General features: G+C 37.7%; 1 protein-coding gene across 1 annotated transcript in view; it reads left to right on the plus strand.

Moving 5' to 3' along the window:
* IPPK (inositol-pentakisphosphate 2-kinase) overlaps positions 1-20,053 on the plus strand; it is a 39,995-nt gene that overhangs the window by 13,036 nt on the left and 6,906 nt on the right. The window contains exons 3-10 of the mRNA XM_063121189.1: positions 1,535-1,630; positions 5,842-5,908; positions 11,329-11,441; positions 12,542-12,631; positions 14,408-14,466; positions 14,957-15,029; positions 17,309-17,588; positions 19,154-19,304. Of these exons, the coding sequence (XP_062977259.1) occupies positions 1,535-1,630; positions 5,842-5,908; positions 11,329-11,441; positions 12,542-12,631; positions 14,408-14,466; positions 14,957-15,029; positions 17,309-17,588; positions 19,154-19,304 (929 nt within the window). The remainder of the gene's footprint in view (positions 1-1,534; positions 1,631-5,841; positions 5,909-11,328; positions 11,442-12,541; positions 12,632-14,407; positions 14,467-14,956; positions 15,030-17,308; positions 17,589-19,153; positions 19,305-20,053) is intronic.

Raw genomic sequence — 20,053 nt, forward strand, 5'->3', positions numbered from 1 at the left:
GCAGTAAAGATTTGGCAAAATTCAAAGCCAATTTACAGTCTATTATAACAATATACTTTAAAGGGAGTGTTCAGGAATTGCAGGCTGTTTCTGTGTCTGGTCAGATAGAAATCTTTACTGCATTGAAGCTTATATGCCAAGCAAAATTGCTGATGACTTTTTGTAGGCTGAATCTCATTTTTGGAAATTTAAAAACTGTGCTAGTACAGATTTTAGTTATTTATATCTCGCCTTTTAAAGATACCATAAATTCCAAAGCAGTTTACAAAGAAATGGTAGAACAGTAATAAAAAATAACTAAAATGATATCAAAGCACTTAAAATAGACCAGGACAAACATAAAAGCCAACAAACGAATTATTCATAAAATTCCTTTCAAAACAGGGACATTTTCAATGCCTGCTGAAAAGGGGGTTTAAATGATTGCTTTAAATCAAGATACTCATTGATATTTCAAATATTCTCTAAACGTTGATGCATCTACTGCTCGTTTAACCAGTGAAACGTGTTTTATAACTAAACAATGCATTTATACACAGTGGGTAAACACCCTTCTAATGTTTGCTGGGGTTCTTCTTCTTCTTTTCTGTGCTTTCTTCATATTGTATAATTCCCTTGGCTTTCTCTGACTACCATACCAGAAACATAGATTTTTGCACTTTGCAACCCATGTTTCTTCTTATATGTGTCTCTTTGTCAGATTACAGAAAACTAAGATATTTTCCAGAAGCAAGGCCTGATAGTTACCGGGCAGAGCAATTATTTGTTTAAGATGAAAAGGAAACATCCTTGTTCACCTAGAGAAAATAAATATATCCCTAATTTGAAAATAAGCAAGTTGCATGAGTCAAAAAGTTAAAGAGCGTAAAAATATGATGTATATCAGTAGAATGGATGATCCACCTCATTATATATAGGTTGGCATCTGTTGGGCCAAGAGCTAGATCCCTGTACCGACTTGCCAGTCCCTATCAGTCTAGCCATGAGTATTATTTATTTATTTATTTATTACATTTCTATACCGCCCAATAGCCGGAGCTCTCTGGGCGGTTCACAAAAAGTATCAAACTTTTACCTAATTATATATCTTCTGTCCTCCTTGACCCCTTTACTTTTGTTTATATTACCTTTCAGTAATACCTTTGTTCCATTTCTTCATGTCAGTACATTGCTACACATGTGGAATTTGTATAGATTGCAAGTCGCATGTCAAATCTGCTGAAAAATGCCCTCCTTGTACTGGTCAGCAGCTAATAGATAGATCTAAACCTCTTTCTTGTATTTTGAATATGTTGACCATGAAGATGTGACTTGCCTGGCAGGATTTAAAGAAAACCAATGATGGGGTTGACATTTTAACGAAGATGTGGATGGTAGTTTAAGCACTTGGCCTCCCTGTTTGCTCATGGAATTTATAGTAGAATTTGTTGACTTTCAAATTTAAAGTAACCGTATTTTGCAAAAGTTTTAGCTGTTCTCTGTTATTGTGGCATAACCTTTTTGTTTTGCCAATAATTAATGATTTCTTTTTCAGACTCCAGAAGAAATATGTCATCATCTTCAGAACATAGTGGACTTTGGCAAACACATAATGAAACATTTTTTTGGGGAGAAGTATGTTCATCATGGGGTAACTATTCTTTTTTTCTTTTTTAAACATTGCATTTTTGTAAACTTCTCTAACTCATCCACTTTATATATTTTTTCTGTGCTAGCAATGAAACAGAGCCTCTGAAGGAAAAAGATTAAAGAGGCAATATTTATTGGTAAACTAAAACCTGATATCAATGTAAAGGATGTGATGTTCATTGTGGTCTCTATGCATCAGACATATGGGCTCTGTGCCTGCGCGGAGCCTCGTATTGAGTACTTCAACAGCTGAAGAAAACTTTTTGGGTGGAAACCCCTCCCCAACTGCTACTGCACATGGTTCTTGCCCAACTACTGGTGCTACTGATTCCTGCCCAACCATCAGTCATTGACCACCATTTTGGCAGTACTCGCACAAAGGGACTTCTTTTTTTTTTTTTTTTGAATTTTTTTTTTAATTTTTTTTTATTTTCTACAATACTTAAACATACACATACATCACATAAGAAAAACACACAACATACTACATAATTTTCAGTTGAATACAATATCTTATCTTAATAACATAATCTTAATAACATAATCAATACATCTACAGTGCACCCCCCACCACGGGATCTCATTCCTGATTCCAGAATCTCATACTTTCTTCTGCTGGTGGATTCCCACTCCCCTTAGAAAATACAAATATTAGGAACTGTTTCCAAATTCCTTCAAAATCATTTGATTTAGCTATACCTCTTCTCCATTTAATATTACTTGTTAATTTATCGTTAATAGCTATATCCCACACTTCTTTATACCATTCTTCAATAGAATATTCCCCTTGTATCTTCCAGTTCCTAGCTATAATTAATCTTGCTGCAATCAACAAATTTGTTATCAGTTCCTTAATTTCTTTTTTACATTTAAAATCTTCTTCAAATAGCGACAGCAATGCAACTTTTGGTGTTCTTTCTATCTTCATTTCAACAATTTCTTCAATCTCCAAAAACACCATCTTCCACAAATTCTGAACATAGTTACATTCCCACCACATATGCATATACGTTCCTTTAGCCCCACAACCTCTCCAACAATTTGCTGATTGCTGATTGTTTATCTTATTCATTCTAACCGGAGTTAGGTACCACCTCCATACAATTTTACAATAATTCTCTTTTATTCTTACTGACATATTTCTCAACGCTCTTTGCCTCCATAATCCCTCCCAACCCTGTTGTCCTATTTGTACCTTCAAATCTGTCTCCCAAACCATTTTACCCGAGTTATCCACTGTCCCTTTCTCCACCAATATTCTGTATATTTCGCTCATCAACCCTTTTAACACTGTTCTTTTCCCCCTTTCCTTATCTTTTTTATCTATTAATTCTTCAAACCTTGTTAATTCTCTACACTCTCCATTATCTCTTACCCACTTTTTAGTCCATTGTTCTAATTGCGTATAATTTAACCAAGTTAACTTTTTATCCTTCAAGACTTCTTCTATATCCTCTCTTGTACCCATTCCTCTTAACCAATCTCTTAATTTCATTTTGTTTTTCTCTATTAAAACTTTACTTAATCTACTTTTTAATTCCTCCGGGAAATTCTTCAACAATATTACCGGTGACAAGGGAGAGCTGCTCGGAAGCAGCGCCCCTTTATATTTACTCCAAATTTCCCAGTGAGTCCTCAAAAGTGGATTATTTATACCTTCCACCCATTTTTTTTCCCTTCCATAAAAAAAACATTTTCTAATTTAGTCTCTATATTACTCATGTTTTTTTCTTCCATCCAATCTAGGTTCCCTAATCCTAAAATTGCCTCCATTATATATCTTAATCTATTGGCTGCATAATATAATATAATATTCGGGAGACCCAATCCTCCCTTTTTTTGACTCAAATACCATTTACTTTTATTTACCCTCGCTTTCTTATCACCATTACAAAAATTATTTATAATCCTTTGCCAACTTTTTAACTCTAGTTCTGAAATTTTTATTGGTAGCATCCTGAACACAAAATTTATCCTTGCTAAAATCTTCATTTTTATTAATGCACAAAGGGACTTCTGCCATTCGACAAACTTTTCTGAGGAAAATATTATTCTATCTTCTCATTTTTATCATTCTTTTCCTTTGCGTTTTCCTTTCTGTTCGGTTTATTTTGCGATCGCTGGTCGCAGGTTGCTTAAGGGCGTAGGGCCGTTAAGGCACCATTTAGGAAGTGCGTGAGGTGTGGGAGCAAGCTTCCTCCCACAGACGGGCACTTACTTTGCATGGTCTGTCTTGGTAAAGGACATATTGGTGAGATGTGTCATCACTGTATGTCCTTCACTAAGCAGAGCCGTAAAAATAGAGTGGATAGACTGTGTGCTGTACTCTGGGAGAAGGCATTAAAAGCAGCTGACACTCCACGAAAAGTTCTGGAACAGTGTCGAGGTATGATGGATTGTTCTTCCACTTTGACAAAAAGACATCCATCAACACTGGTGAAATTGCCGTCCGATGTCCAGGAGATTTGTATTGGTGAATCACCAGTTAGAACAATAATTCCTATGGAGACTGGCCTGTCTGACTTATCATCTACGCCTGGCTGCTCCTTGACATTATCCGTGGCTAAGAAAATCTAAAAAAAAAAGCATGGACAAACTAAGTTTGATTCGCTCTCAGTCTCTCCAGTGGCCCCATTGACTCTGTCTCTAGAAGGAGCAGTGGGTACGCAGGACCCTTCCTCCCTGTCAGAGGACATGGGTCATTTCTCAGAACATGGCTCAATCATTAGGATTGGAGATGCAGCAGCCAGCTGAGAGACTAAAGGACACAGTCTTTGATGTTTTGCACACAGAGACTAATACACCAGTAGCGATGCCTTCTTGCCCATGATGTTACAAACGGTGAAACAGTTGTGGAAGGTGCTACCGGCTACGGCCCCGACATCAAAGAAAGTAGAATCCATGTACCGTATTCTGCAAAGGCGCAGAGCCCATATGTGTAAATGCATAGATGACCACTTGAAGAACTTCAGTTGCAGGTAAGCAACCTGACTAAACAAGCCATGATGTTTATTAATGCAGCTTGATTGGATATTGAATGCAAATATTGATTGTTAATCCCTGTTCCCTCATTGAGGGTTATCCTGTTCCTGATTGGTTCTGGCTCAGCTTATAAGTGCTATTGTAGCATACTCTTATTTGTGACTAAAACTGGTGTCTTATATTGAAATGTTTCACATTTTGAAAACTGTTTAAATTTTTTTTAAAGCTATAACATCTTAATTTTAAATTATTATTTTTAAAGCTATAAAATTATAAAACTGGAATGCTGTATGATGCACATTGCAACACCTGCATATCAGTTGATTTAAACTTCTGTAGTCAAACTGGTTGGTTTGGCTTTTGCACAATGAGCATAAGAGAGAGCCTATCTGAGAACTTACTCTTCTTTATGTTATAAAATGTTGTATTGAGTTAATTGTATCCAAAATTCTGCAAGAAGTTCATATCGGCTTAAAATGGCAGATTTGAGTTCAGTGGAAAATGTTATCAATTTAACCTGTTTAAGAAAAGGGAGTGGAACACAGGGGCTTCCCCAACCTCCTAATTGTGTCCTTTCACTGAAATATTGCATTCTGATAAGTACTCTGACTTGCTTGACCCTGCTCCACCACCTCGTACACACTGAACAACAATCCTATCCAGCCTATGATCCAGTTCGCATGACATGCCGGGCTCAATGTGCGTTATTAAATCCAAGATGAGCCATGGCATATTCCAGGCACACACATCTGCCATTCTGAATATGCAACTGCTGATGGGGTTGCATCATGTCATCCAAACCCAGCCACTATGGGTTATTTGGGGGTTAAACAACACTCGCATAACCCTTGTTTTCTAGTAAGGTTATGTGAGGGTTGTTTAACCTTGAATATCACGTGTGGTTAGATTCAGGTGACATGTCGCATCCCCATTAAAGGTTGCATATTCATAATGCCGGCCGCATGTGTTCAGCGCACACTATGGATCATTGGGGGTTAAATAACCCACAGTGAGCCCAGTGTGTTACATGAACCAGCCCAGTATCTTTGGACATGTGACTTTAGTTGCAGAAACAAGAACACAGGAAGCTGCCTTAACTGAGTTCAGATCCTCAAGGTGCCTGTATTTTAAATCAGGGCTCTTTGACTCTGTTCAAAGCAGTGCAACCTTTCTACGTCTGTATATACCAGTTTCTTGCGTAAAAATACATGTGTGGTTTGTTTTTTTTAGGAAGTTGTACAGCTACCTTTGGATTTTGTAAAACAGCTTTGTTTAAAGATCCAGTCAGAGAGGCCAGGTAAGGAATTAAAATAAAGATATGACTACTTGGATAAAATAGTGAATGTTCTTTTCTGAAACCTGCTTAAAAAAATCTGTCACGTACTTTCACACACTATTGAAAATAATAACTCGCATGGATTTTTAAGAGAAGTAAGAACTGCTTCCAAGTGGCCAGGCAAAATAGTCCTATGGCAGCCTAATTCTGGAGGCTGGGTGAGAGGGCTTTTACTTTCCTCATTGCTGAAAGGAAAAACAGTCAAATCTGCGTTTATGCAATTCTGAAGGAATTGCTCCTCTCTCCACCTCAAATGGCGAGAGAAAGATTTGTGCATTTCCTTCAGAAGGGAGCTCTTACATTCTTAAGTCTGCAGTGGTGGCTGCATGTCTCCTTCCAGCAAGGGGGAGCAAAAGTACCACATGCTGCCTCCAAAATGGAGCTCTGTTTTAACCAAGGTTCCTTTTGGAAGGAGATGCCCTAGCTAGCTAGTTTCCCCCACAATTATGTTTGGAAAATGTCTCCTCTGGGCTTTCATTTGAACATTTCTTGATGCATCTAGCATGTGTATGAAAATGAGTTTCATGTGGGTTCTGCCTGCCTGATTCCCACCTTGTGTTCTAGACTCAATAATTTTTGGTACGGTGTAATTGATATTCTGAAAACCATTTTTGTTCCTAAAATTAAGTACTATCTTTGTGCTTACGATTAAAGAATGTATTAATAAAGATAGGCACTACCTTCACCTTCCTCTGCCTATAGAGGATTTTTAAGCTAAGTGTTTGTTACTTCTCTTTTAATCATCTGACCAAGTTCTTGAATGTATTGCCTCCCCTTCCATTGGTACAAGGTGTGATCACCTGTTTAACTTGCCATTAAATCTTTCACTATTACTTTATTTGTTAAAGGAGAGTATTCGTTATTGTGAATAGATCTAATCCTTTTCGGCACCAAAGCCCCTCTACGGTTTAATAGTTTGAAGTGGTGTTTCTGCAAAACCAGGACCATGCAAACAGATGATGAAGCTGATAAAGAATATAATTCCTCTTTCAAAATAAACTTGTCCCAAGCTAAACTTACCCTCATTAAGGATAAAGAAAGTAGCCGTACAAAGGTTTGTTGTTTGGTGTCTAAAGCTGGCTCAGTTTGTATTTGGATACAAAATAATAGGAAACCCCAGGCCTTCCTGTGAGAGGAAAAAATCTGCTTAATATTTGAGTCACTCAGTTTTGGCAGAATTCCAGTGTCTGTGTTCTAAGGGAGCCTAATTCGTGCACATAATTTCTGTTGGATAAATGGTTCACTTTTCTTCTTGGATCTAACAGTATTGTGCAGTGTTGCTGGCAGAGGTAAGTTCTGTTCTCAGTTTTGCACCTTTTAACTAGATACTTTTCTGCAGCTTGGTACAGATACTCCTGTACTTCTGAAACAATTTGTCAATTCCACTTTTTCTGCATAGACCATTCCACCCATTTATTTGCAACTGGGCTCCATGTCATGATTCAGAGTCCAAGGAAAATTTATAACCTCAGATTTTTCAAAGAACTACTTTAGAACCAATACATGACAGTCTTTCCAACACAGATTGCTGTGAACATGCTGGTATGCTTGCACATAGTTGAACTAAACCAAATCCTTTTTCTTTGAGAAACATGGGATGAATATTAAAATTTAATAAAATCCTTTGAGTGCAAAAAGAGGTTTGTGTTCCATTTATACATGCACTTGACTGAACTTTTATTCTGGTATTTCACACATTGCTTTGGGAAGGAACTGTAGCGAACAGCATTCAGGTTTTATGTGATTTGAGCACAGTGGTGGTTTCTGTGTTTGCATTCCACCTTCCCTTCCTCCAAAGAACTGAGTAGCACTTGCAGCCTCACAACATTTCCTCAGAGGTAGGTTAAGCTGAGTGTGCAGCGACTTGTGTTTCCTGTGTTCAACCAGGCTCTCTGATTAGTTTAAAGGAAGATCAACTTGTCATAGTCATTAGCACTTTGTAGTTACTGTTCCACTCTGTTAGCTTTGTGTTGCCTTGTATGAAGCTCTATCTGTTAATAGATTATGCTTTTACTCTGAACATTGCATGTTATTAATTATAAACTGCACAGAGAGCCTTGGCTGTTGGGCAGTATAATACATAATAATCAGCCAGGGAAATCTTTCTGCTGCCCTACAGGGATTTGAATGCATTTTAAGCAAAATTGTATACATGCAGGAGTTCCAAGCACTGTGAATAACTTAAAGGCAGTCCTGAGAGTCACAAAGCAAACTTGTTCTGTCAAGATCCATGCTGAAAAGGATAATCCTGATGGCTTTGATTGGCAAAGAAAGACTGATCTGTTACTTTAATTATGTAGTACCTGGTGAAAATCAGAACCACTTATGTGCTGTTTATATGATAAAGTATCTATGTGGTTGTACTGATTTCATTTACATCAGCTAAATGCTCAGAGGTAGGGCAGGCACCATAGTTCATTGGTAGAGCACATTAGAGGTTTTGATGCCTTGCACTAGAGTGGAATGATAATAATTTAAGAGGCAGGTGGTTTCTCCTCTGAAAAAAGTGGGTAAATACAGAAATTGCTAGGTCAAATGTAAAATGTTCCTGCTCTTTCATGTAGCAGTGATTGGCAAGCTTGCATGAAACTTTTACTCAAATATAAAAACAGTTACCTTGAATACAGTAGTCTACGAAGCTGTGTCAAAGGTATTTTCTTCTTGAATTCTTATACCTTTTTGGTCTAGTTTTCATTTTGGTTGGCTTCATTACACTTGTAGGAGCCCTATTACACAAGGGCCCAGGTAGTCCTCCATCTAGATACTGACCAGGCTAAGACAACTTTAGCTTTAATAATGGAACAGCACCATGTGCTTTCAGCCTATACTCTATTGTGGGTAATTATTGGAAAAAATAGAAGAATCTTCTGTATAGAGGGGAACAATCTTATATAAGGATATAGTAGTTTAAGGCTTATTGCTAGAGATCTACCAGACCGATTTAAATTGAAGCTTGCGCAATATAGATGTGCAAAAATAAATAAATTGAAACTTCAAAAAAGTTCAAATCTTGACCTTTAATAGCAAAATAGTATGTTTGTTGGTTCAGCGCCAATCTCCTATTTTTCTTTTCAGGTCCAGCAGCATTTCTTAAACTGCCATGAGATCATACGACCTCACCCTCTCCTATAGGCTGTTCTTGATTTGCAGAGTTTCTGTAGCCCTTTCTGAATGCCTATAGGAGAGGGCACAGTCACATGGTATCATGGGAGTTTAGAAAGTGTTGCCAGGCTGGAGAAGCTTTGATAGAGATGATTTTGTAGACTACTGTATTCAAGGTAAATATTTTTAGATTTAAGTAAAATGTGAGTAAAGGGATAATTCCAGCTTGCCAGTCACCTCTACAAAAAAGAGTCCTGAACAGCTGAAAGTGCTGGGAGGAGGGGCATTTTTAAAGAAAAACAAATACAAAATAGACGATCTCAACCACCATATACATTTAAAGAGGTAAGGGGAAATCCTGTCCACTTCTTCAAGGAAAAGTTGCTTGAAATTCTCAATGCTCGAGCCTCTTTCATCAGAGTTTTTGCCCCATGCAAGCAAAATTCTGAAAATGGAAGAATTGAAATTTTCAGCACAGCACTAATTTCCATCCAATTAAAATTTTGAAACTTCTAAAAAAGTTCAAAGCTTGAGTTTTAATAGCAAAACACTGTTTGTTGGCTCTGTGCCAAACAATCTCCTATGGTTCTACAGTTCACTGCCGGTTTATTTGCTTCGCCCCAAACTATAAAGGTAGGCAGGATGCCGTGGCTCACCCAGCCACCCTCTCCTGCTGCTACTACCTCTTCAGACCTCCCTTTACCAAGGAATCCTCCACAGTATTCCCAGCCACTTGGATGGAACAGTAGCCCACTAGATTTAGGACTGACTCATTGAGTCATAACAGCATCAAAGATTGAGGTAGTTTATTTGCATACTAGTGGTAAGGGAAGGGAAGGAATAATAGAGTACAATGTATGAAACACCCAGGAACCAATTCCCTGATTAGAAACCCAACAGAGACTAAAATAGCAAATTCTGCTTGGCCTATTATCAAAACATTTATTAAAACATTTGTATCCTGCCTTATATCATTGAGATTTATACACTGAAGTAGAATCCTTTGTCTTTGGGCCAGCACATGAGAACCGTCCATCCAGACCAGATGGAAAAGATGGAGACCCTCCTGTCTTGTTTTATACTAATTCCCAACCAGCTCCCAACTCCTTCACCCCCCTTCCTCCTACCAAGGAGGATAAGATGACATTTTATTATTATTATTTATTTATATAGCACCATCAATGTACATGGTGCTGTACAGAGTAAAACAGTAAATAGCAAGACCCTGCCGCATAAGCTTACAATCTAATTTTCACACCTTCCCACTGGGCTGGTCTTTTGGCAGGCCATGATGGTTTATGGACTTAAATCGAGATAAGAACTTGGGCTGATGCCAGGAACCTTGAGCTATTCCGCCCTCTGGCCAGGTGCCTGGGGTTACAAATTTTCTTGTCTAGATCCTACTCCACTAAAGCAATAAAATGTTAATTAATGTTAAATAAAAGAAATTCCCTTTTTCTGTTCCCAGCCGCTTCTTTATGCAAACAGTGCCTGATCTGATGATTCATCAAGGCAGTTCTTCCATAATACTGATTTATACCCCATTATAAACTTGTTTATTTGAAACATTGAGATTATTTCCTTTCCCCCCCAATGAAGAGTGTGCGCTGAGACCCATGTTCATAACTCTTCTCAGCCACCTACTCACACTTCCTACAATTCCCCTCAGCCTCAAGTCAGATTGCAGACTAGTGCCATAAAATGGAATAAATAGTCATTACTGTTACACTAATACAACATGGGGTAGCTTCTTATACCTTTACTTTTTTTAAAAAGAAAGGGTGGTGGTGTGTTTAAAGCTGTTGGGGTGAGGTAACTTCCAACTGTAGCTTTAAACCAAATGAGTGAAGCCTGCTGGGTCCAGGATCAGACTCTCACATTAACTGTTGCTCCTCTAAAGTTGCTTTCCTCCTTGCAGGATTGCTTTGCCTGGGGATGAACAGGTCCAGCAGTATAAAGTTGTTCTGGTCTCAAGGGAACCAGCCAAACATTTTAAAGAAATCTTTCTCGGATTACTAGTGCCTGTGGCGACACGGGCTTTACAGTAGTATAATGTAGATTAAGGGTTGTGCTTGCCTTGCTCATTACATTTCAGCATGGATATGGATGGAGGAAAGACTACCATTTCTGGAAAAAATCTGCTTCAGTATAATGTAACACAGCCTCTCATCATAACTTTTTGAGAGTGGTGACTGGCAATGTGCTTCATTTATTTGTAATGCCCATAACATTGCAGTGTAAAACATGAATGCAAACTGTTGTTTCCCTTTTATCCACAGAGTCTCGATGTGATAAAGATATGGATACTCTTAGTGGTTATGCTATGTGCCTTCCTAACCTCACTAGGCTACATTTTGTTGAACATCGACCAATTCTTTGCATAGAGATTAAGGTGAGTCTGTCAGGAGGTTTACCATTTTAAAATGCAAACATTGAGAATGTCTGTTGGCACTGAAGTTCAGCTTCTTTGATTTGACTAGCTGAATAAATTGAAAAGTGTTTAAGAAGTAAAATTAAAATTTTATGTATTTAAATACATTGTAATATATACTAAAATACAATTAAAATATATAATTGCTAAAACATTGATAAAAACATTAAAAATACAACACCCTAATTAACAATGATTAAAATAATAATAATTAAATTATTGGATCGTATTTAAAGGCATGTTCTTGCTTGTGTTTAGCAACCACCATTTACCATATGTAAGAACTAAGAGAATCTTCTATATGCCCTTATTTCTCTGGTCAAGATAACTGACATTTTTGCCTGATAAAACTATTTTCCTTTGCTGTTTCACTGTTTAATTGCCTGAAAATTGAGAGCCTGGAGTCTCCTTAAATTACAGAAAATATGAATAGTGGGTGTGGTGTCTCTGTTAGAGGTACATTTAAAAGGTGACTAGAGATCAAAGATGAGATTCTGTTTTATATCAATGCTTTTAAATTATATGAACTTTGAGCCCTCACATTTTTCAGTCATAGATACTGAGAGCAAAACCAAAAATATAGACTATGTAGTATGCCCATCGTGATGGCTGATGTTGTGCAAAAGGACGTAGGAGTAGCTAGGGCTATGGCGAGTGATTTTGATCAAGCAGAAAGTTTTCCTCCTAAATTATTCAAAATATGTTTATAAATGACTTCTTTTGTTTATTCTGGAATTTGCACATAGCTGAGAACTGTGAAGTCATTCTAAAAATCACTCGGTATGTTTTGGATCTATTAAACATCAGTTTAATTCAGATTAATGGCAATACTAAGGGAGATATCTTTGGGGTATTGGAAATCATACAGGGTAACTATACTAATGACAAAGCATGAACAGAAATAGTCCTGATGTTTGTGTGTCTCAGTGATAGTGAAGAGGTGGTGCAGAAAGGCCAATGTGGCCTTGAAGGTCATATTACATACGTGGTTTTTTGCATTTCTCCATACAAGATTGAAATATGCATATACTTTAAATATATTTACTCTTTCATTTCTGCAGCCCAAATGTGGGTTCCTCCCTTTCTCCAGCCATGTTTCCCAAGAGATAAAACACAAAGTCTGCCGCTATTGCATGCATCAACATCTAAAGGTAATGTCTTGTTTACTGGATGTTGTGTGTTTCTTTTGTTAGTAGGATGCTATGGTAGAATTAATAAGGCTCGCCTGGCGCCTGCATTGTTACCTTTTCGGCACCAGGTTAAGACTTTCTCTTCTCCCAGGCAGTTAACAACATAGGCTGAGTTTTTTTTAACTTACCCCAGAATAGTTGTTTTAAATGATATTGCTGTTTTTATGCTTTTAAATTTTTTGTATATTTGTTTTTAATGTTCACTGTTTTTAACCTTTGTAAACCACCCATAGAGCTTCGGCTATGGGGCAGTATATAAATGTAATAAATAAATAAATAAATAAAAAACCAATCCTTCTTAGGTGCAATCCATTAAGCAATTAATACTGTAGGAACTATTGGGAATAGTGGCTGTTGCTTGCTTTAATGGAAATGTTTCAAGGATACTGGCAATATCTTAGATCTTTTATCTGTTCCTTTAGGGAAACATGTCTTCTTAACAGGACTTTATTTTTTGAGAATTCATATTTGCTTAGTCCTTTTGTGAATGCTTTTATGACGAAAGTATAAAAACACATCCTAGAAATTGACTGGGGCAGTTCGCATATAACTCAGGCCATAGGTTTAAATAAACTATGGGCTGTTGGAGACAAGTGGGAGAGAGTGAGCACGATGCCTGCAGTGCAACAGCTGCTCCACTTTTAATCAACACTTTACAACTAAGACTGCTTTTTAAGCAGCAACAAACCATGGGTTAACTGCTGGGTTGTTTGGCCCCTAAACAACTCATTGCTCCAGGTTTGGACATCACACTCAACAACTTACAAGGAAATTGATTATGGGTTGTTTAGTAAAAGTGGAAATGGCAGGTATGCGGGAGTCAGCACACTTGCTCTATCCCAGTGGTTCCCAATTAGCTAAGTACTGCAGACCCCTTGTTTTTCAAATGCCAGGCCGTGGACCCCCTACTTTTGAAAAAATTGTTATCTCTATGGTAGTTACCTGTGTAAAGCAATTTTTTGGAGAAAATAAGGGGTAGCCCCTAATAAGCAAAGGATTTTAGGTATACTAAAAAACAGTCCATAAAATTTGTGATATTACCACGCAAAAATGACAATGATTTAGTTAGGAATATAAAGACGAATTTAATTTTACTAACATCTAGTTTACAATTGAACAAATTATGACATGTCTAGCAGCTACTAAACCTAAATGTGATGGGAGAAACCATGCCTCTTTTTGTCCCGAACAATCCCTTCCACATCTGGTTCAATATTTCCTACTTTTAATCTCAAATCTGGATCAACATCGAGCCAATTTCTATGCTTGTTCTTCATATAACAAATGTTGAAAATGTTTGTTCACAAAGATATGTGGAACAAAAGGGAACTAGACGTTTCAAAGCTTTTTCACCTAACTTCTTATAATCAGGAAAAACCTTCATCCAGAATTGGTCCAGTCTATATACTTTGAGAAATGATTTCAATGAACCATCACAGGTCACTTCAACAAGTGCATCTTGCTCTTCTGCAGATAGAGTTGTTAATTGTACATCACCACATTCAAAAGGATTCCTTATCCATGAGCTTTCAGAATTAGGTGCAGGGAACTAATCTCTGAAGCTAGTTCCTAAATCATGCGGGTGCTTTTGCGCATGATGTCACCGTCGAAGCAAACGGAGCGCGGGAGATGGCGTATTTTCTTTTATTAAAATGCGGACTTTGCAGATGTGCTCTTGTTGTAGTGAATGGATAGTTCCGACTTGCCCTTGAATTCATGTATGTTGTGTGTTAACAGATAGCAAAAGGAAAGTGGAAACGGCTAAGTAAATATTGTCCCCTAGATCTCTTCTCAGGGTAAGAAAGTCTGATGTTTTATATTTTATGTATCGTCTGTGTTCTGCTTTTATTACTATTACTATTGTTATTGTTAGTCATTACTACTTTTTATTTACTGCTACTACTGAAGATTTATGTAGTATCAAGTGTTATACATGCTGGATGAAACCCAAGGACACTATTCCTAGCCTGAAAATTTTTCATCTGTTGGTCATGGTAGAGCTATGTGGTGGGTCTACCCAGGCTGTGGAAAGGGGCAAGTAATATGGGATAAGAAGGGTGATAGTTAAGAATGACTTCAGAAAAGTTTGCTGAAGAAGTGGATCTGTGGAAGACGGCTTCCAAGCAAAAGAGGGTATGAAGCCATAGGAACATAGAGTTAGAAGCAGAAGTCAAAGGGTGGAGAGACTAGATCAGCCTAGTGCAAATCGGAGAGAGCAAAACTATTTTAAAGTTTATTTTCTCACATTTCTCAATTTTAAATATTCCAATATGTTTTTACCCTTAGAAATAAACAGCGAATGCACTTTGCCTTGAGAAGCCTATTACAGGAGGCACAGAATAACTTAAAAATATTTAAGGTAAGGTGCATTGAACATTGCAAGAGGCTTTTGCTTCCCACCCAGACTATCTCACCCCTTACATCCTTTTGCTAGTGTGCTCAACCAACCTTCAGTTCTCGGGTGATCAGCTGCTGATCCCACAGATTTACATGCAAGTAATTCATAGATTCATTTTTTGTTGGGCCAGTATGGGATATGCAGTGATGCTGCTAGAAATATGCCTTGTCATTTCACTCCCAGAAGATAATTCAGTGGGCCTGTTCAGATAACAGGCTAAGCTGTTACGGTTTTATACTGTTGTTTTATACTTTGAATGTTTTTAATTTTTGTGAACCGCCCAGAGAGCTCTGGCTATTGGGCGGTATAGAAATGTAACAAATAAATAAATAAATAAGCCATATTTAGGCCACTAACCCTTTTGCAGCAAATTGTTAGTGAGTATGTTTAAACCATGGTTATATAGCCACCATGGTTAGGAACGGTTCATATGACACGTGAAGTCATGGTTCATAGGACACAGTAAACCATAATGTTTAGCTCAAAAGGCTTAACCATCATGGCTTAGTATGTCATCTATACAGGGTTGTTATTAAAGACCTTGATGTGAAATCAAAAGAGGGCAAATTTGTAGAGATAAACAAGAAAAATGATCCTATGGAATAAGTGCAAATGTGGGTCTGTACATTTGAATAGAAGTGTGAAAAACTAATGATGGATCTAATTGGGGAGAAATTAGGCTGGCTTAGACATAATATTAAACCATAGTGTAGTGTTATAGGAATGAGCCACAGTGAGTATCTGGCTCCCACCTGGTCTGGCATAGTTGCAAGATGTTTAGAAGATTTTGCTTCCATTTTTGATTCACCACAGGTTGTTGTATTGTCCCAAACCTGGACAAACTATGGATAATCTTAACTGTACTTGGTTGGGACAAGCCAGCTTTTAATTTTGGTTTATGAAGATGGTTTATGCCTACTAACCACAGTTAAGATTAACCCCTTTATGGTTTAGGCAAGATGCTAAACTGTAGCTAATCTAAAATGGATATGAAGCTTCCAATCTCTGTACCATTGTGCTGGAAGAGAGGAAAATGAGTTATTTTGCATCATACTGACCTTAATTCTAGAACCTGTATAAATCATGCAACTTTGCATGTTTTGCATAACTTATTATGGTTTTGCTAATCATTGGAAGGGCTATCTGCAGGAACAGCTATGCACGTTAATAAAGCCTCTATTGATCAATAGAAATACTTCTTAGCCCCCACTCCCCAAATACGGAGATATCATCAGTCACTGCACACTTTTATGACTGTTGATTTTTGCAAACACACGATTGAAATGTCCTTTTTTTAAAAAAGGGTGCAGAATGCACATTCTGCATCTGCATAGTGCAATTGTGGGATGAGCCTGCTTTCTTCTCCTGAATGCCTTTGTTTATTTTTGACGTCACTTTTTCATTTGTAAGCTGTTAACGTGTTCAGTTGGAAGCCTGTAAGTTTAGTATAGCTTTAAATTGTTTTGAACTATAAATTTAATCACATGCCTTTTACTGACTTGTCAAATAATACTGAATAAAATCAAAACACAAGAGGAAAAGCTAGCTTACCTAAATATTATTGGAAAAACCAATTCACTGATGTCAGTAGCTGTAGTGCATTTATTTAAGAAGTTCATTGTTTCTAATGTAATGTTTGGTATAAATAACTTTTTTTGTATGTAACAGAAGCTAAGCTTCTCCTGCATGAGTTATAATCAGTAGTATCCCATGTAGCTGTGAAACAAGCCCCTTGTTTTTAACTATGTATCATCTGGCTGTGTTTGGATCATGTCCTCTCAGGGAATTCAGGCTGGAACTGAGGGTGGCAATAGACCTAGGTCTGAAAAACCAGGTTACTGATGAACAGTTAAAAAGTGGCACGTGCTGTGATTTGGATGGGTTTTCCAGATGGGTTTGCTGTGGCTGGAGGAGAAAAGAGGAAGTGGTGAGCAGAGCAAGGCACCCTCCCCATCTGCTTCTTTCCCCTTCCAAATCAAACTCTTCTCCTACCTCTGTTCAGCTGTTTGCCTACCAGTGTTCCCAGACCTGGAACTGCTGTGACAGTTTAGCCTATGAAACAGGTTAAGCGGAGTGTGACTTGCCCAGTATTACTCAGTGCAGAATTTGATCCCGAGTTTCCAACATTAAAATCCACCTTTCAAACCATTCCACCCCAAGACATGCAAGTGTACAAAATGTACTAAAATGAAATATTTTAAATATAGTGCTGTAGGTATTCTTTTTCCTTCATCTTACAGAATGGTGAACTAATTTATGGTTGTAAAGATAATGAGGACTCTCTCTCTGATTTGAATGAACTTGCTCGCCATCTGAAGCCTTTCTTCTTTCCTTCAAACGGCCTGGTCAGTGGGCCCCATTGTACAAGGACTATTCTGAAAGAATTGATTCATGTAATAACAATGACTCTATTGAGTAGCACAGATATCTGCAAAGCAGGTGATATGAAGACAGTTCCCTCCTCACAAGGAAGGAGTTACTGTGAAGCTAGTGCTTTCAGTAAAGAGCTAGTAAGAAATGGTAAGTTTTTTCTGGCTTTTAACTGCATACCTAAAAATGGAATAACTGGATATATGTTGCTAGCTGTTAGCATTGGACTGAATGCCATCTCTGCCTCATCCTAGTCTCTTTGCTTCCCAACAATTCACTGTCTACTTAGATGTTTTAGTTTTCTGATTCACTTAACTAAGGTTTATTTGGAAAAAAGTCAACTTTATCAACCTAGATTTGAAGGTTGCTTGTGTAACCATAGTTAAGACTAACCCTGGTTTGTTCATGTTCATATATAATGCTAATTAGCATTTAGGTAAAAATGGAAGTGAAAGCATCTAGTTTCCTCTTTATGGTTTTACTGAATGAGGAGAGGGGAGTGGGAAGTTAATGATCCTGAGGCTTGTTCATATAATGCTAAATCATAACTTAGCATTATGCCCAAGTGTAGTTGTAGTCTGAACATGTGGAGGGGGATTGTATTGTCTGGCATTAGGCAGAAATGGTGAACAGTCCCTGTGCACATACAGCTGTACCTATGATCAGGAACTCTGGGGCAGCCATAGATCTTGGCCATGTGCGGAGGCTGTATGTGTGTAGGGCCTGTTACAACTTTCAAACCAATGTACAAAGATTGTAGGTGTGCTGCATGAAGGGTTAGGGAGGAGCAAAAGCATGCTGACCAGCTTTTTATGAATTTAAGCTTGTGGAGCAGAGTGTGAAGACAGGGCTTGGGCATACAGAATAGGTACACACACATCAGCTTGCAATTTTTCAGGGTGAGAAATAAGTGTTTCAGTACTGAATATTGCTAGTTTTACCTCTTAGTTTTTTCTTGCTGCCAACTCAGATAATTAAAATGTTTCATTATGCTGATTCTAATAAATACGTATATTTATGGTATAAACAAAATTGACTTGACATGTAGACTATTAAAAGAGGTTAATATACATGCCAGTGTAGAAAATGTAAAAGTAGTTTTAGACATTCCTCTTCTCCAGGGATGCAAATCTCGCACTCTTAGTTTTTCCAGACTCATGATTTTGTTTTCAGAACTACAGTTAATGGAATAAAGTACTATTATCAAATCGCCACCATGTAAAATGTACTTTTATACAAAACAGAAGTTTGCAAAGATGTATGATTGAAAATCAGTTAAAACAAACAGCCCCATTTCCCTATTACTCTGTCTCCAAAATAGCCTTAGAAAAAAATTACTTCTGAAATCTGCTAAAATCCTTTCTTAGGATTGACTTCTACAAATACTGTACAATTTTAGGCCTTGACATTTTAAAATGTGCTATTTGGATTAGGATAATGTCTATAGATCTTCTTTTAATATGGGGAGCAGTAAAAGCTCAAATGTTGCTCTTTGTTCCTTTGGAAAGTTTCAAACTAGAACAGAGCATTGAATTGCAATGCCCCTTTGCTTCCTTTAGGGAGAGTTTTGAAATGCATGGTTGTGTAATTGGGGATTTGAATCTTCACTGTGGTTAATTCTTCCCTTGCTCTAGTGTTTTCCCTCTGCTACTTGTGAACAGAGAGATTTGTATATGTTTTTTCAAAGCAATTTTGAAAGCATGCTTTACTTTTAGGTAAAAATAAAATGGAGATCTCTGGCCTGCCAAGGGGATGTCTCCTCTACAAAACACTTCAAGCTCAGATGCTGGATATGCTGGATATTGAGGGTGTTTATCCCTTGTACAACAGAGTAGAGCAGTACTTGGAAGAGTTTCCCAAAGAGAGGTGAGGCATTGTGGTGTTTGTTTTCAGCTCGGCAAGACGGAATTGATAAAAATAGTGAGGCTCAACTGAGTAACGTGGAACGTTGCTGCTAAAGATTAAGGGTGCAGAAAATGTCCTACAACTTCCAGCAAGGCCCACCCAGCCATTTTAGCTGGGGCATGTTGGGGCTTGTAGGATGTTTTCTGTTTAAATATGCCTAAGATTGCACCATTAGGTTTTTCAAAACTTAGACCTGTTCAGATGATATATTCCCCAAAGATTTATCTACTGTGAGACTGGAGGGCAGGGCTTGTCGTCTCCCACTACTTTGCTATAGAAGTGAACTAGTCAAACTGGGAAGATGCTACATATTTATTTGTCCATAAGACCTCCCTACCCATGTTAGAAAACATTGTTATGTCATCTTGTGTACAATCTTGGTGATAATGTAATAGGCCTTGGCTTGTCGTCATGGTTCAAGTGAAGGGAGTATACCCTCTACCCAGAACTGTGGAAGTTACCCACTTTTCACTAACCCCAATGCCACGATGCCAGTATTAGCAAATAATGAAGCAACCCAGACTTTCGCCATAGTAACCAGGATCTACGGGCCTCTATCAATAGATACTAAGAGAAAATGAGAAGCTGGTAGCTCCTACCAGAAAACAGCTTTTTGGACAGAAACAGTTCAACCAGGCTCTTACTGTTCATAGCCTTTGATAAATCCATCCTTCCAAAGTCTAAGACTTCTAAACTATTTATGCTAGTAA

The sequence above is a fragment of the Elgaria multicarinata genome, chromosome 3 (genome assembly GCF_023053635.1).
Source record: "Elgaria multicarinata webbii isolate HBS135686 ecotype San Diego chromosome 3, rElgMul1.1.pri, whole genome shotgun sequence".
Lineage (NCBI taxonomy): Eukaryota > Metazoa > Chordata > Lepidosauria > Squamata > Anguidae > Elgaria > Elgaria multicarinata.